Source organism: Pituophis catenifer, unplaced genomic scaffold (genome assembly GCF_029215685.1).
Source record: "Pituophis catenifer annectens isolate HBS135680 unplaced genomic scaffold, rPitCat1.0.hap2 SCAF_6, whole genome shotgun sequence".
Taxonomy (NCBI): domain Eukaryota; kingdom Metazoa; phylum Chordata; class Lepidosauria; order Squamata; family Colubridae; genus Pituophis; species Pituophis catenifer.
The window spans coordinates 4,597,937-4,616,321 of NW_027256886.1; the positions used below are offsets into that span (position 1 = coordinate 4,597,937).

Here is an 18,385-nt window from a genome sequence, read left to right on the forward strand (position 1 = left end):
GATATGGCTCCGTGTGCCACCTGTGGCAGGCGTGCCATAGTTCGCCATCACGGACCTAGGTCAATTTAAGGGTTCATCATTGCAGGATCTACAGACTGAGGAGCTGATTTAGCACAATTTCTTAAATGGTGGCGCACGGCCTGCTCCCGGCATACAGCATGAGTCTCAAAATGTATAAACTAAAGCAATATTTTGCACTAATTCTCATCATTTGGATGTGCAGTATTCCTTGGTTAGGAAAAGATTGCTCCTTGACACTCTTCAGCCCCCAGTTATCCCTCAATCACTTGCGTTATCATTAGAGCAGTAAACATTATCAACAGTATTAATGCAAAGGCTTACTATCTCTTTAAAGCAGGGCGCTCTCCAAACTTGCCAACTTGGTAAGACTTGTGGACTTCGACGCCCAGAATTCCTCAGCCAGTCATGCAGGGTTGGGGAATTCTGGGACTTGAAGTCCACAAATCTTTAAAGTTGCCAAGTTTGAAGACTCCCGCTTTAAACCTTACTGTAACTAACATATACTAACAGGATGTTGGTAGAAATAGGAAAGCATGGGCTGCTTTCTTCAGCTTGAGGAGATCCTGATTTTAAGTTCCACCGGCCACTGTCAAAGAATGCAAAAAATAAAAAAAAAAAGTTTTTTTTTTGCTGATTCAAAAAACCAGAAATAGCTAATTGGCTATTTTAGCCCAATAATTTATCTTTGTCTCTCCTCTTGTCCCCACTGGTAGGGGGTTTGAATTTTTTTTTCTTTTTTTTTAATTGCCATAAAAGATGAAATAAAGAACAGTTCAGATGATATAGTGTTAAGTGATTTTCATAATGAACCAAGGGAAATTGGTGAACTCTTTTTTTTTCTGTCTTTGAAATCTTTTACACTTATGAGACAGAATTAGGGGGAAAAAATAACTTGGAAAGGGAAATAAGCTCTCTTTTTAAAGAAAACCAAGATCTAGTGAATCTAGTTATAGTAGTTCTTCAGTGCTCAGTCCTGAGAATTTATCTGCTTCCAAGTGTCTGCTTAGTGATTGGATATTTGATACCTATCTATTACTAGATTAATATGATTTATTGGGTTAGGGATTTTCTGTCTTCACTGTGAGTTGTATTATGTTGGGGGGGGTGTACTGATGGAGTTCAACCAATCTCATTGTACATATGTTGTGCACTGACAATAAAGATTTGAATTTGAATTTACTGCAACAAGACTTATTGTTGTCTTTTTTTTTCTCAGGCCAAAACTGAAGCCAGTGGACAAAGAATCTGAAGTGATAATGAAGTAAGTGAACCTTGACAGGCACAAGAAAGCCCAATTTTCTAGTCCATCATAGGAAAAGAAGAGCAGACGTCTTCTTACTCACCTGTCTGCCTTCTCAGACTCAGTACAGATGGTCCTCACTTAGCCAATACTCATTCAACGACGGTTGCAACAGTGCCGAATGAGTGATACTTATAACCAACCAGTCCTGAAAGTTCTGGCTATTGCTGCATCCTGCAGTCACGTGATCGCCATTTGGCTGGGGAATTCTGAGAGTTGAAGTCCATGCCTCTTAAAATGTTGGAGGTTGAGAAACACTGCCTTAGGCAAATCACCCAGCCTCGGGCACCTAGTTGGCAAGACAGAAATGATAAGGTTGGCCAGTCCTGTATGGTTTTTGTAAGGAAAGGTTTTGTTCACCACGATGTAAAAAAGACGTTGAGACTCTAGAAAGAGTGCAGAGAAGAGCAACAAAGATGATTAGGGGACTGGAGGCTAAAACATATGAAGAACGGTTGCAGGAACTGGGTATGTCTAGTTTGATGAAAAGAAGGACCAAGGGAGACATGATAGCAGTCTTCCAATATCTCAGGGGTTGCCACAAAGAAGAGGGAGTCAAGCTATTCTTCAAAGCACCTGAGGGTAGGACAAGAAGCAATGAGTGGAAACTAATCAAGGAGAGAAGCAACCTAGAACTAAGGAGAAACTTCCTGACAGAACAATTAATCAGTGGAACAACTTGCCTCCAGAAGTTGTGAATGTTCCAACACTGGAAATTTTTAAGAAGATGCTAGATAACCATTTGTCTGAAGTGGTGTAGGGTTTCCTGCCTGGGCAGGGGGTTGGACTAGAAGATCTCCAAAGTCCCTTCCAACTCTGTTATTCTATTCTATATTACTTGACTCAAGTTAATTCATTATTTGATAAGTCATTATCCTAGCTTTTCTTCAGGCAGCAATTCCTGTTTTTCCAGACAAGTCCCCCCTATCTAGGCATTGTCTGGTTGCAGGACTGTGTAGCTACAACAAAAATGGCAATAATATGCATCCTAGACCCGTGATAGCGAACCTATGGCACGCGTGCCACAGGTGGCACACGTAGCCATATCAGTGGGCATGCGAGCTTAGCTCTGGCGCGCATGTGCATGCTGGCCAACTGATTTTCGGGCCTTCTGGACCCATCAGAAGTAGGGAAACTGGCTGTTTCCTGCATCTGGAGGACCTCAGGGGATGGTGGGGAAGGCCCGTTTTTCACTCTCCCCAGCCTCCAGAGCCTTTCTAGGAGTCTGGGGAGGGTGAAAACGGCCTTCCCCAGCCCCCCGGAGGCCGGAAACGGCCCGTTTGCCATCTTCCGGAAGTTGGCAAATGGGCCATTTCTGGCCTCCGGGGTGTGGAGAAGGCCGTTTTCACCCTCCCCAGACTCCTAGAAAGGCTTTGGAGGCTGGGGAGAAAGAAAAACAGGTCTACCATGCCATCGCGTGCCGGGGGGGGAGGGGTCCGCATGCACGGGTACAGGGCGCATATAATTATGAGTGTGGGCATGCATGCGCCACACACACACACACACACACGGCTCCATACCTCTAAATCAAGGGTGTCAAACTTGATTTCATTGAGGGCCGCATCAGGGTTGTGTTGGACCTCCGGGGGCCGGGTGGGCATGGCCTGGGTGGGCGTGGCCAGCTTGACATCACCCATGTTGGGGGCACCTGTGGTGGCCTGGGCGGGGCTGGGCTGGGCGGAATCCATTGTCACCAGCAGAGGAAGGCAAGACCATGGAGAGCGCCTTATCCTCCAGAGGAACCTCGCCGTCCCTCTTGAGGCCACGTGTGCAGCCCCCCCCCCCCCCCCCCGAGCTCCATTTTCACTGGCAGAGGCACCACGGGCTGGTCCTTTGCTGTTTCCAGGGCAGCCCCGCATGTCAGATCTAAGCACCCCACGGTCTGGCTCCACGGGCCTTGAGTTTGACACCCCTGCTCTAAATGATGCCTGCAATGCATCCTTATTATTCCATTAAAAACGACATTGTGTAAAATGTAACTGCTATGTATTCCTACCATAGTATGTTCTTCATAAGGCAAAATTAATGCCAAGCTGATTCTCCTGATCTAATAGAAGCAACAAGGGACCTTTTGGCCACATCCATTTTTGCTCATTCCCCTGGACCTTTTTTTCCTTCCCTTCCCCCCTTTAGGTTCCCAGATGGCTTTGAGAAGTTTTCTCCTCCCATCTTACAACTCGATGAAGTGGATTTTTACTACGAGCCCAATAACTACATCTTCTGCACCCTCTCTGTCTCTGCTGACCTGGACTCTCGCATCTGTGTGGTAAGATGAAATATTTGGCAAAAGGTTAATTATGTGGAAGCGATAAAGCATTCCCTACCACAAACAAAGAAACGAAAACTCCAATAGCTCAGCAACTGTTTTGTAGCAGTGGATAGACCAAGAAAAAAGAAATGCTACCGTGTTTCCCCGAAAATAAAACCGTGTCTTATATTTTTTTTGAACCCTGAAATAAGCGTTTGGGCTTATTGCCATGTGCTCAAAAGCCCAATTGGACTTATTATCAGGGGATGTCTTATTTTGGGGGAAACAGGGTACAAGTGTTTTTAACAGAAGGGCCTAATAAGACCTAGGACCGTGATGGCGAACCTATGGCACGCGTGCCACAGGTGGCACGCGGAGCCATATTAGTGGGCACGCTAGCTCAGCTCTGGGGCGCATGCGCATGCCGGCCAGCTGATTTTCGGCCCTTCTGGGTCCACCAGAAGTAGGGAAACAGGCTGTTTCCTGCCTCTGGAGGGCCTGTGGGGGGGTGGGAAAGGCCCGTTTTTCTTTCTTACCTAGCTTCAGATATCCTCTGTGTATCTGGGAAGGGCGAAAACAGCCTTTCCCACTCCCTTGGAGGCCCTATGGAGGCTGAAAGGGCCCATTTCCTGACTCCCGGTGGGACAGGAAGTGACATTTTTTCCTGTCCCCAGCCTCCAGAGACTCCTAGAAAGGCTCCTGGAAACTCCTAGAGTGGTTCTGGAGGCTGGGGGGACAGCAAAAAACATCACTTCCTGTCCCACCAAAGTTGGGAAATGGGCCCTTTCAGCCTCCGTAGGGCCTCCAAGGGAGTGGGAAAGGCTGTTTTCGCCCTTCCCAGATACACAGAGAGGATCTGGAACCAGGTAAGAAAGAAAAACGGGCCTACCAGGCCATCATGTGCCAGGAGCTGGGGGGGGAGGGGGTTGCACACGCATGCGCGTGGGCACTTGCGCACGCGACCCTCCTCCGCCCCCCCTCTCCTGGCACGCGATGGCAAAAAGGTTAGCCATCACTGACCTAGGAGCTGTGGTTGCACAGTGGTTAAAATGCAGCATTTCAGGCTGACTCTGCCCATACACCAGGAGTTCGATCCTGACCGGCTCAAGGTTGACTCAGCTTTCCAAGGTCAGTAAAATAAGGACCCAGATTGTTGGGGGCAATATGCTGACTCTGTAAACCGCTTAGAGAGGGCTGTAAAGTGGTATATAAGTCTTAAGTGCTATTACTATTGCTGCTGCTTTGCTCAGCAGAAATATTTCTGGCCTGGGTGCATACAATATGCTCTCGGTTCGGACCGGATCGCCTGATCCGGTAGCGTTGACGGTGGGTGGTTTGGAGAACCGGTAGCAAAAAATCCCTGCCCCCCCCCCCCCCATGCCCAGCTGAGCCACGCGATCATCAGAGGCTTTTTTTTTTCTTTTAAAAGCATTTTTTCTACAACCTCTTTGGCTGAGGAGGTTATAGAAAAAATGTTTTTAAAAGAAAAAAAAAGCCTCTGACAATCAGGCATCTCAGCTGGGATCGTCAGAGCCTTTTACAAGCATTTTTAAAAGGAAGTTTTATGCAAAACAATTTTGCGACCAATAAATATCCCAAGAATTTGGCTAATATGTGTGACAGATTGGTGTCCATAATTTTCATAAAGCTGCATGTCACATTTGTTGCCTTGATTGATTGATTTCTATGACCGCCCATCTCAGCCAATGACATATAATGGTTTAACGCTTGGCAGTTCTGCTTACTTTCCTTTCCTTTCCTTTCCTTTATTATATTTATATACCGCCCTTCTCCCGAAGGACTCAGGGCGGTGAACAGCCATGGTAAAAACACTATACAAGACAAAAATTTAAAAATTTATTAAAATAATTCAATCACTGGCCAAATTTAAAACACTCAGCTAAAATAGTTATTTAAAACCCCTATCAAAACCCAATTAAATAACTTAAATTTAAATATTGTTGGGGGCAATATGCTGACTCTATAAACCGCTTAGGGCTGTAAAGCGGTATATAAGTCTTAAGTGCTATTACTATTGCTGCTGCTTTGCTCAGCAGAAATAAATTTAAAATAATTTAAATAACTTCTCCTAGTTTCTTTAACTGGCAAGTACATTTAACTTTACTTCAACCTATATGCACCTTTTCTGGCATACTGCTATACCTAAAGATTTGCATTTGAGGACCAAAAAGCAAAAAAAAAAGAAAAGTATCAGGCTGTATAGCATCAATAGATGGCAGTGTTTTATCACCATTTCATTTGGCCACAACAATTCTTAAATGTTAGGGATTAGTCCTCGAATTTATTACGGCTTCCTCCATCCCTTCCCATCCTTTTCTTCCATTGCTTGTCAATCAGCTATTTTTCTTCGATTGAAAAGCAGATTAAAAGGGCTATAAGTAAATACACATGCATCAGAGTAAGTTTTCTCCCGTTTCTCTTGAGTTCTGGAATCCTAACATAGAACTCGGCAAGATGTTTCTGTAATTCCTATATCGTTTTACTTCTAGGTGGGAGAGAACGGAGCTGGCAAATCTACCATGCTGAAGATCCTGATGGGAGACCTGGCACCGGTGCGAGGGATTAGACACGCTCACAGGTAGATTTCAAACCACCGTTACAGAGATAGGGTAGAATGAGAAGACACTCGTAGAAAATTGCTGACTTGTTGCTAAGTAATTCATAGCATCCCAGATTCCTGAGCCACATGTGCTTTTGAATTGAATTGAATTGAATTGAATTGAATTGAATTGAATTGAATTGAATTGAATTGAATTGAATTTACGAGACCGCCTTCTGCCTCCGATAGCCTCCCATCGACCAGCACGCTCCCACAGAGAGGGTCTCCTCAGGGTGCCATCGGTTAGATAGTGTCGACTGGCGACCCCCCCAGGGGAAGAGCCTTCTCTGTGGGAGCATCTGCCCTCTGGAACGAGCTGCCCCCGGAGATTTGTCGGATTCCTGACCTTAGTACCTTTCGCCGCACCCTTAAAACATTATTATTCCATCAAGCAGGCCTAAAATATTATTTTAATGGGTTATTTTATTTTAGATTATTGGCCAAACTATTTAATAATTTTAAATTGTTTTTAACTTTTATATTGTAAAAGTTGGCTGTACACCGCCCTGAGTCCTTCGGGAGAAGGGCGGTATAGGAATTTGAAAAATAAAATGAATAAAATAGAATAGAATTCTTTATTGGCCAAGTGTGATTGGCCACACAAGGAATTTGTCTTTAGTGCATATGCTCTCATTGTAAATAATAATAATAATAATAATAATAATAATAATAATAATAATAATAATAATAATAATAATTTTATTTCTATACTGCCCTTCTCCCGAAGGACTCAGGGCGGTGTACAGCCTAATAAAAGTACAAGACAAACATCAATTAAAATTATTAAAATTATTAAATAATTCGGCTCAATTTAAAACCCCAGAAATTTAAAACACCCAATTTAAAATTATGTTGATAGCCCGGCCTGGTGGAACAACAGGGTGTTTTCTTAAAAAGAAAAGATACATTCGTCAAGAATCATAAGGTAACAACACTTAATGATAGTCATAGGGTACAAATAAGCAATCGAATCATACTAAGAAACAATCTAAATCATAAGGATACAGCAACAAGTTACAGTCATACAGTCATAAGTGGGAGGAGATGGGTGATAGGAACAATGAGAAGATTAATAGTAATAGTAATGCAGCCTTAGTGAATAGTTTGTCAGTGTTGAGGGAATTATTTGGTTAGCAGAGTGATGGCGTTCGGGGAAAAAATGTTCTTGTGTCTAGTTGTTCTGGTGTGCAGCGCTCTATAGCGTCATTTTGAGGATAGGAGTTGAAACAGTTTATGTCCAGGATGTGAAGGGTCTGTAAATATTTTCACAGCCCTCTTTTTGACTTGTGCAGTATACAGGTCCTCAGTGGAAGGCAGGTTGGTAGCCATTGTTTTTTCTGCAGTTCTAATTATCCTCTGCAGTCTGTGTCTGTCTTGTTGGGTTGCAGAGCCAAACCAGACAGTTATAGAGGTGCAGATGACAGACTCAATAATTCCTCTGTAGAACTGGATCAGCAGCTCCTTGGGCAGTTTGAGGTTTCTGAGTTGGCGCAGAAAGAACATTCTTTGTTGTGCTTTTTTGATTACGTTTTTGATGTTTTAGGTGTCCATTTTAGATCTTGAGATATGATAGAATCTAGATATAACATAGAATAGATATAACAGAACAGAACAGAACAGAACAGAATAGAATAGAATCTATTACGTTGCTTTCTGTCTACTTTGGAGATAAGCTTTTAATCTTTCGGTAAAGATGGGAAACTTTGGGTAAAATCTCAGCACATTGGACTAGAACAGCGGTTTTGAATTCACAGGCTAAAGGCCACATTGTGTGCATCCTAAGCTCCACTTCGAAGCACCATCCCAGCTCAGGCCAAGGCCTATTAGCTCAAAAGCTGAATGAAGCTACTTTTTTTCCCCTGCTCCTCCTTCCTTCCTTCATTAGGGGAAGATCGCTACTCTTAGCTTCCTAATGTTAGCTGGGAGATGCAACATTGCTGTTGCTTCCGATCTCTGCCCTACTTTCCTGCTCTTCTGTATCACTCGAAGACGGTGTTTCTCAGCCATGGCAACTTTAAATTAGGTGGGCTTCAACTCCCAGAATTGCCCAGGCAGCATGGCCGGCTGGAGAATTCTGGGAGTCGAAGTCCGTCCATTTTAAGATTGAGAAACCCTGCTTTAAGGGCTGCAGAATACCAGGCCCTGAACAGTGCCAGCCTTGTCTCCTCCTATTCCCCTCCCATATCTCTATCCCTCCAAGTTGAGGGAAACCAAGCTGACCTTGAAAAAGACGCAGCCCTTTGCTGCTGTTGAGTGATCCTGAGGGAAAAAAATGTGGATTCTTTGAAGAGTTATAGATTAGATATTATGTCAGCACAACCTGTGCACGAGAATCCCTTTTTGGAATGGATCCTGAAATTTTCCACAGCTGTGATAGAACCGCAGTAAGAAATACGTCTCCTTAAGCCACAGAAGCCAAGTTCAATTTATCCCTCTTATTCTCTCCTTGTCAGGCAAGGGAACACTTTTTATCTTGAAAAAAAATCAGAGTTATTCCTTTGGCTAATGTTTTCAATAATAGGCCATTTTAAACTCTAGTTTTAATAATGTTTTTTTTTTTTTTTTCCTGCCGGGCAGAAATCTTAAAATTGGCTATTTCAGCCAACATCATGTGGATCAATTGGATTTGGATATTAGTGCTACAGAACTACTAGCAAAAAAGTTTCCAGGTAAGTTGCCAAAATGCCCTCTCACAATTTTTCGTCGGGCCCTGAAAACCCATTTATTTCAGCTAGCTGGGCTGGCTTGAGTTAAATTTTAAACTGATTTTAAATTGGAATCTTTTAATTACGGCAGATTATTTAATTATTTTAAACAGTTTTTAGATTTTGTATGTCTTGTTTTTACTTTGGCTGTTCACCGCCCTGAGTCCTATATTGGAGAAGGGCGGTATAGAAATTTAAACAAATAAAATAATAAATAAATTTGTTAGATTTCAGTTCCTGCAATTTCATGGCCTACATGGTTAACCATCAGAAATACTTTTAAGCGCACTTTTCCCTGCCTTGCTGTGTTTACTGAACACTGAAGATTAAAGACAGTGACTTGAGTTACAACCTCATTCTAAAACATGGCTTTTTATCCTGAGTTAATTGGCAAAGGTTCCTGGAACATGTTAAGCCAGCAGCTATTTTTATTGATCAGTGGGCCACACTGGCTTTTGTCAAACCCATAGACCAAAAGGCATCGATGTTATGGCATTGGTCTTAAGACACTCATTTTCCCTCTTCCCATCTCTTAACATAGGTGGGGGGAAGGGATTAGGGCAGGGGTGAAATGTTCCCAGTTCGGACCAGATCGCCCGATCCGGTAGCGATGGAGGCGGGTGGTTTGGAGAACTGGTAGCAAAAATCCCTGCCCCCCTCCCCATGCCCAGCTGAGCCGCACAATCATCAGAGCCTTTTTTTTACTTTTAAAAACATTTTTTCTACAACCTCTTCAACCGAAAAAATGCTTTTAAAAGTAAAAAAAAAAGCCTTTGATGATCGCGCAGCTCAGCTGGGATCATCAAAGGCTTTTAAAAGAAAAAAACCCTTTTTCTTCTTTTAAATGCCTCTGACGATCAGGCAACTCATCTGGGATCGTCAGAGCCTTTTGAAAGCATTTTTTTACAACCTCTTCACCGAGATTGCTTTTGGCTCATCTATTCTCATTGAATCTGAGAGGCAGAGAAAGTATGCTGGCGGGCTTTATAGGCCCCTAGTCCCATTTTTTGCATCTCCTTGAATAAGCCACAAACCATGGTCTATCAGCCACTGTGGCCGAATTCATACCACTGTGAATAAATTTGCCCATTAGCATTTGTAAACCAATGAAGGAGAATATCCGTAGTTCTCAGGGCTGAACACCCAGATAAGCAGGGATTAACCCCAGACAAACAACCAAGCAGAAAACAATAGCCTAAACTAGGCACTACCAAGGAGAAAACCATACCCTACCAACACGGGGAAGGCAAGCTACTGTCTATAAACAGGGAGCAAACCTCATAATGACCAGCGTTGACGATGTTACCTAGCCAGGTAATAAAACATCGGCAAGCAAACAACCAACCTCGCAGAGACACCAACGGCTCCACGGTTGATAAACCGTGGGAGGTGTGGTTTAATGTTAGACCGTTCTGCCTCAACAAGCATGTTTAAAACAGTCGCCTCTTAAGATGCAGTGTGAATCCAGTCACAAATGAATGTTCCAAATTGCAATGTTTAACCCCCGTAAGCCCTTATCATCATGGCTTGTAGCATCCCTCAGCCTGGCTTCCCAGTCACACCTGGCCATTGGGATAACGAGATTTTGGTTTAGCTATCTTGCCTTATAACCAGTGGTGAGTTTATTTTATTTTATTATTCATATTTCTATGCCACCCTCTCCCCGAGGACTCTGAGCGGCTTACACCAAAGACAGTATACTAAATAGCATATTGCCCCCAACAATCTGGGTCCTCATTTTACCCACCTCGGAAGGATGGAAGGCTGAGTCAACCTTGAGCCACTGAGATTTGATCCGCTGATCTGCTGAACTAGCAGTCAGCTGAACTAGCTGCAGTACTGCACTCTAACCACTGCGCCACCTCGGCTCTTATAAGAGTTGCTACCGGTTTGCCCCAGATCGGGCGAATCGGTAGCGGCAATGGCAGGAAGCTCCGCCCACCTGCCCGGACGTCTCTGCGCATGCGCGCACCCACGAGCAAACCGGGAGCAAACGAAATTGAAACCACAACTGCTTATAACGTTTTAGACATTGGGTTTCACACCTCTTTTTTCTGCTCCACGTGATTTAGGGAAATCGGAGGAGGAGTACCGTCATCAGCTGGGATGCTACGGAGTCTCCGGAGAATTGGCCGTCCGCCCTGTTGCCAGCCTATCTGGGGGCCAAAAGAGCAGAGTGGCTTTTGCCCAGATGACCATGCCTTGGTAATCCTGCTGGGTTGTTATTGTTGGTTTGTTTTCTGTTGTTGTTGTTGGGGGGGGGGGGCTGTTTGTTTGCTTGTTTGTTTGTTTGCGTTATATAAACAGTGGGCAGAGAGCAGGAGTGAAATGCTCCCGGTTCGGACCAGATCGCCTAATCCAGTAGCAATGGCGGCAGGTGGTTCGGAGAACCAGTAGCAAAAATCCCTCCCACCCACCCCCATGCCCAGCTGAGCCGCGCAATCATCAGAGCCTTTTTTTTAATAGCATTTTTTCTACAACCTCTTTGGCTGAAAAAATGCTTTTAAAAATAATAAAAAAAAAAGCCTCTGATGATCACACGGCTCAGCTGGGATCGCGGCTCAGCTGGGATTTTCTACAACCTCTTCATCCGAAGAGGTTGTAGAAAAAAATGCTTTTAAAAGCCTCTGACGATCCCAGCTGAGTTGCTTGATCGTCAGAGGCTTTCAAAAGCATTTTTTTTACAACCTCTTCTGCTGAAGAGGTTGCAGAAAAAATGGTTTTAAAAGTTAAAAAAAAAAAAAGTTGGCCACGCCCACTCAGTCACATTACACCACCACCACCACCAAGCCACGCCCACAGAACCGGTAGTAACAAATTTTACATTTCACTACTGGCAGAGAGGGTGTCCTTAACATGGAGAGGGAACAAGATCATATTTTTGGCACTTACCAATTAGCCCCCATTTATGGCCATTTGCAGCATCCGACAGTCACACGAGCACAATTTATGACTTTTTTTTTTTGCCGGAAGCCGCATTTATTTCCATTTTCCAGCAAAAAAAAAAAAAAACCCGCCCATTGTAGACATTGGCTTTGCTTGGTGACAGCTGCGTTTTGCTTTACGACCATCACACTCCCTTAACAAGTGCCTCAAAAAAAGGTAGTAAAATCAGGCCTGGTCCTGGGATGACCCACTTAATGACCACCATGATGGAATTATGGTGATAATTTCAGCCTCAAAGTTGTAAAATCAAGAATTGCCTGTACTATAATTGCATTTTTCCCCCCCTTGTAGCCCCAACTTCTATATACTGGATGAACCAACAAACCACCTGGACATGGAAACCATAGAAGCTCTAGCAAAAGCACTCAACAAATTCCGGGTAAGTCTGCATCAGAGGTGGGTTTCAGCAGGTTCTGACCAGTTCTGGAGAACCGGTAGCGGAAATTTTGAGTAGTTCGGAAAACCGGTAGTTAAAAATTCTGACTGGCCCCGACCCCATCTATTCTCTGCCTCCCAAGTCCCAGCTGATCAGGAAGAAATGGGGATTTTACAGTAACCTTCCTCTGGAGTGGGGAGGGAATGGAGATTTTACAGTATCCTTCCCTTGCCACGCCCATCAAACCACACCCACCAAGCCATGCCACGCCCACCAAGCCACACCCACAGAACCGTTAATAAAAAAATTTGAAACGCACCACTGCTCTGCAGCACTGACAGCATGTCAGGAGCTACAGATTTAATTCACTCTTTTGGTTTAGTTTAGTTTAGTTTAGTTTAGTTTAGTTTAGTTTAGTTTAGTTTAGTTTAGTTTAGTTTAGTTTAGTTTAATTTAATTTTAGAGGGAAATTGTGGGCTGATAATAGGTCTGTGCTTGAAATTGGATCTCAAAAGATGTTTCACACCATGTAGCCTCTTTCTGTAACTGCTTAAAGCAGCCGCATCTTTCTCCACTGCTGTACAATCTGTCACACAATCCCAAGAAAAAGCACTGCTGCTTTATGGTGTTTGCCCTTCGGCGCTAAGTTCCCACTCCAGAGTTACTTCAGTAGGCTGAATGCAAAACACCACAGAGCCTGTTTAATCATAACCAAATCCTATAATAAATCCTGTTGTGTGGTGGTGTTTTTTTTTTTTTTAAATCTTTGAGAAACAGAAGGGCAAGTGGAAAAATGATGTCATGGAGCAGACAAAACAGAGAGCTACCTTGATTTTTGATCTTGCACCGTGGTTCCCTTTAAAGCAGAGGTCTTCAAACTTGGCAGCTTTAAGACTTGTGGACTTCAACTCCCAGAATTCTCCAGCCAGTTATGTTATGCCGGCTGGAGAATTCTGGGAGTTGAAGTCCACAAGTCTTAAAGCTGCTAAATTTGAAGAGCTCTGCTTTAAAGCTTCCCCATCATAGGACAGTGTAAAGCTTCGCCAATATAGGACAATTAGCCCGAAGTTTAATACACACTCTAAGTAGTAGTCCACTGTAGCCAGTGGAGATTAACTCAGTCTTCCCCAAGGTGATATAGGTAGTCCTCAACTTGCAGCCACAATCGAGCCCCAAATTTATGTTGCTAAGTGAGAAATTTGTGAAGTGAGTTTTGCCCCATTGGACGACTTTTCTTGCCACGTTTGTTAAGTGAATCGCTGCGGTTGTTAAATGAGTAACCCGGTTGTTAAGTGACTCCGGCTTCCCCATTGACTTGGCTTGTCCGAAAGTCGCAAAAGGCGATCACGTGCCTCCAGGTACACTGCAGCCGTCATAAGTATGAGTCCGTTGGCTAAGCATCTGAATTTTGATCATGTGACCGTGGGAATACCGCAACGGTCATAAGCCTGAAAAACAGCCATAAGTCAAGTTTTTTCAGTACTGTTGTAACTTTGAACGGTCACTAAGTGAACTGTCGTAAGTTGAGGACTACCTGTATTCTCCAAACCTGCTGACATTACAGTGTCCACATTTTCCAAGCAAACCAGAAAATACCCAGGCTGGGGATGACTAACTGGGCTTTCCTCGTTCTTTGCTTTTTATCGAAGATTTATTATTTATTTATTTATTTATTTGTTCATTTTATATGCCACCCTTCTCCAGAGACTCAGGGCGGCTTACAATGCGTTAAGCAATAGCCTTCATACTTTTGTATATAGCTGCTTAGTAGGGCTTTCGGGCCCCCTCTAAGCGGTGTTCTTTTTTTATACAAAGTCAGTTTATTGCCCCCACAATCCGGGTCCTCATTTTACCTACCTCGGAAGGATGGAAGGCTGAGTCAACCTTGAGCCTGGTGAGATTTGAACTTGCACTAATTGCAGGCAGCTGGCAGCTAAGTGCTACTTAACAGCACTTTAGTCCGCTACGCCACCAAGGCTCCTTGGTGATGGCAAAGGTACCAAATCAAGCTCAGGATTGGTGACTTCATGGAGGCATCTGCATAAGGTTCTTCTCAACCATCTTCAAGAGCAGTTTAGCTAGCTTGTAGGAATTTTCAGCTTGAGTTTTTATTTGCAGACATGTCATTGCAGACATGCTCTACGTAGACAAGGAAATGTCTGGAAATGAAAAGAAAGCCAAGCATTTATATATGCGCAGAAATGAATAGACTAACGTTGAAATTGAAAGATAAGACTCACAGTATTTTAAGGTGTGGGATAGTTGATATGAGTGGATAAACCAATGGAAAAGAAGGTAAAGTTAAAATTTAGTAAGAAATTAAAAGTAATAATCATACACCGTCATTAAGATAAAAGAGGAAATAAGTCACTGTTTATATTTGTACTTATATATATTACATATATTTAGTTTGTTTGTTGTGATTAGCATTGCTGATTGTAATTTTAAGGTTGTGAATGTTTTATATAATTTTATCTTTTTAAATTTAATAAAGTTTGTTTTTTAAAAGCAAAAAAGAAAAGAAAAGAAAGAAAGCCAAGCTCAGACAACTTCAACAGCCTAACAATCTGGAGGGTGGCTTGCCCTTAATGTTGGTGGCAGCATGGAAGCTTCTGGCCTAATATGGCTTCCAAAGCTGATAGTTAGTCCAATTTAATCTACGGGCTGGTATTCTTAAAGGTTTCTCATCCAAGTCCTCATCTTGCTTGACTTCCAGGCCCAGGGAAGGTCAACCAACTGTTGTCATAATCCAGAACAGATCTTCAAATAGAAATTCTACTAATGGCAAGGGGAGGTTAATTGACAATTTTAATTAGGATTTTAATTGACCCTAGGGGCACAGTGGTTAGAATGCATTATTGCAGGCTGACACTGCCCACACACCAGGAGTTCGATCCTGACCGGCTCAAGGTTGATTCAGCCTTCCATCCTTCATAAGTAAAATGCTTCCTTCCTCCCGTAAAATCCTTCGACCCACAAAATGAGGACTCAGATTGTTGGGGGAAAATATGCTGACTTGGTAAACCAGGGGGGGTCAAACTCAAGGCCCGGGGGCCGGATGTGGCCCGTGGAGTCCTTAGATCTGGCCCGCGGGCTGCCTTGGAAACATCGAAGGACCGGCCCGCGGTGCCTCTGCCAGTGAAAATAGAGCTCAGGAGGGCTGTGTGTGGCCCTCCCAAGCTCTGTTTTCACTGTCAGAGGGTTGCAGCCAAAAATAGAGCTCGCGAGGGCCGCGGACAGCACTCCCAACTCCGTTTTCGCTGGCGGAGGATTGCACAAGGCTATCGCAGCCAAAAACAGAGTTTGGGACTCCGTTTTTGCTGGCAGAGCGCTCGGACCACCACAGGCACCCCCAGCACGAGTGACTGTTGAGTTGGACACAGCCCCCCCCACCCCACCCAGCCACGCCCACAATCCTGATGTGGCCCTCAATGAAATCGAGTTTGACACCCGTGCTGTAAACCATAATGCTGTAAAGCACTACGAAGCGGTATATAAGTCTTAAGGGCTATTGCTATTGCTAAAGGAGAATATTTGTAGCTCAAGGTTGAAACGAGGTGCTCTCTGAGCTTGGCTGTTTTCTTGCAGACATTTCATTACCCAGACTAGATCACATCATCAGTGTTACGTGGACAGGGATCAAAACCTCTGCAAGAAATCAACCAAGCTCAGGGAGCACCAAGGGCTTTTCATCGTATTAAAAACCAAACGGCAAGGAAGTTGTAGTGAGGGAACAGCTGACCTTGCGGCATACGCTCTGCCCAGTTTATTTATTTATTTATTGGTTCGATTTATATGCTGCCCTTCTCTGGAGACTCAGGGCGGCTTACAATGTGTTAAGCAATAGCCTTCATACTTTTGTGTATACCTGCTTAGTAGGGCTTTTGCCCCCCACCCCAAGCGGTGTTCTTTTTTATACAAAGTCAGCTTATTGCCCCCACAAACCGGGTCCTCATTTTACCTACCTCGAAAGGATGGAAGGCTGAGTCAACCTTGAGCCTGGTGAGATTCGAACTTGCAGTAATTGCAGGCAGCTGGTGTTACTTAACAGTACTTTAGTCTGCTGTGCCACCAAGGCTCTTGTGATGTGAGCCTCCCTCCCTCTCTCCCTTTTTGTTCTAGGGTGGCTTGATCCTAGTTTCGCACGACGAACGGTTCATCCGGCTGGTGTGCAAAGAGCTGTGGGTGTGCGGCAACGGCACCGTTCAGCGTATCGAGGGCGGCTTCGACGAGTACAGAGACACCTTGCAAGAGCAGTTCCGGAAAGAAGGTTTCCTATAAAGCCGCCAGACTGTGTGCGTGAGCTGGTGGGGAGCGGAACACGCCCTGCAGCACCCCTCCCACTCGCCCCATGGAGTCGCCGGGGGATTCCACTGCCGTTGGGCGAACGTCGGCTGTGCCAACCGCCAAGCTGACCCCCTCCTTCCCCCGGGAAACCAGCATCCGCCGGGAAAGAGAAGTGGACGAAAGTAACCCAAGTTGCCAACTCCGCTGCTGGATCTGTGCCAAGTCTCTGCTGGGCGGGGATGGAAGGACAGCTGAAGGGAGAGGTGGAGGAGAAGGGGGCGCCCAGGGCTGATGTAGTGGAGGGAGTTGGGATGGGGAAGAGACATGGCTGCTCCGAGCTGTCCTGTCTCTTCTCCCCCTGCCTGTCGGTAGAACTGAACCCACCGCCGAGGAATGTAAAGAAGGCTTTCGGGGGGGGGGGGGGTGTCAGATGCTGCTAAATGTTGCACGTTGAGTAGCTTCTCCCAGGAATTGGGCTGGAGCTGCAAACCGTCCTTTGGAAACTGGATCGTTTCTTGCCTTCTCTCCCTCCCCCACCCCCACCCCCACCCACCACCTTTGGGAAGAGTTGCAGCACCACTCCAAGCACCACTCAAGCAAGCAAGCCAAGTTCTCTTGAAATGGCTTCTGTTTTTTTTTTTCATGGCGTAGCCTTAAATTTCCTCCCCTTTTCCCTCTCCCCCGTCAGATGGTGATGCTTTTTGTATGGGGATAGGAGCCCGTCTTCGTTTCCATTCTCGGGTGTGATCCTGTCACGAGGGAGACACACCACGATAACAAAAAAGCGACACTTACTGTATGCAGGGTACAAGGATGGCGGAAACGCAGCAGCTTTTCCTTTTCTTCCAGAAGGTGGTGGCCTTGGCTGTTCTGGGTTTTATTTGGGGGGAGGGGGGCCTTATATCTAAAAATTGGTCTCCCGAGTCTCTCAAAGGTCTCAACTCCATGTAGGGTTAAGATGTGTCCCAGCTAACGCACCATGTCTCGATAATAAAATTAAGTGGTTTCACATTGCAACGTTACACTTTCAATCCCCTGTTCATCAGCACTGAGATTTGCCGTGTAAATAAAATGGATCTCTCTAGTCTTGGGTTTCATTTTTTTTTTTTTTTAAACAGCACAGGTAATTTTTACACTGGGGGGGCCAGTGTCCACCAGAGTTGATTGTATACAGGTAGTTGTTCTGACCGAAGAGCATGAAGCAGATTCCTTGTCCCAACAAAAAAACCCTTTTTATTAAGTTACTGTGAATTCCTCTCATTCACATCCAGCAAAGTCTTTCAAGGGAGAATTTACAGCCACAGACCTTACCTGGCTTGGAGAGCTGCCAGGCCGATATCTTCAAAACTTGGCAAGGAGTCTCTGAGAGTCACGAACCAATTAAGCGAACTAATCGTCTCCTGCAGACTCCCCTCCCTTTTTGCTCCTCTTTAATCCCTATGGGAGGGGCCATTCACCGTCCATCTGTGGCTTTACTCCTGAGTCGGCCCTTGTTCCTTAGCTGTTCCCTTCTCCTGGCAGCTCTGCGCATGCGCACCCTGGAAACAGGCTCCAGCTGTTCTTCAGCCCCACTGATATCTGACTCCGAAGGCAGCTGATAACTGTCAGACGGCCCTGGCCCCATCTCTGCCTCTGATGCAGAGCCCTCCCCAGACTCCAGGACCGGCCCATGTTCCTCCCCAATCTCCTCAATATCTGAGTCTGCCACCAGCTCCGCTGGCCGCTGGCAGGCCACAACAGTTGTCCTCGACTTATCAACCACAATTGAGCCCAACCTTTCTGTTGCTAAGCAAGACAGTTGCTGAGTGAGCTTTGCCCCATTTTATGCCCTTTCTTGCCAAAGAGGTGAAGTGAATCTGGCTTCCCCGTTGACTTTGCTTGC

General features: G+C 44.9%; 1 protein-coding gene across 1 annotated transcript in view; it reads left to right on the top strand.

The window, feature by feature from the left end:
• The window catches only part of ABCF3 (ATP binding cassette subfamily F member 3), a 41,939-nt gene extending 24,353 nt beyond the window's left edge, over positions 1-17,586 (top strand). The window contains exons 15-21 of the mRNA XM_070946498.1: positions 1,238-1,282; positions 3,455-3,587; positions 6,080-6,168; positions 8,767-8,858; positions 10,967-11,099; positions 12,132-12,219; positions 16,339-17,586. Of these exons, the coding sequence (XP_070802599.1) occupies positions 1,238-1,282; positions 3,455-3,587; positions 6,080-6,168; positions 8,767-8,858; positions 10,967-11,099; positions 12,132-12,219; positions 16,339-16,497 (739 nt within the window). The 3' untranslated portion in view covers positions 16,498-17,586. The remainder of the gene's footprint in view (positions 1-1,237; positions 1,283-3,454; positions 3,588-6,079; positions 6,169-8,766; positions 8,859-10,966; positions 11,100-12,131; positions 12,220-16,338) is intronic.
• Positions 17,587-18,385: the final 799 nt, after the last annotated feature.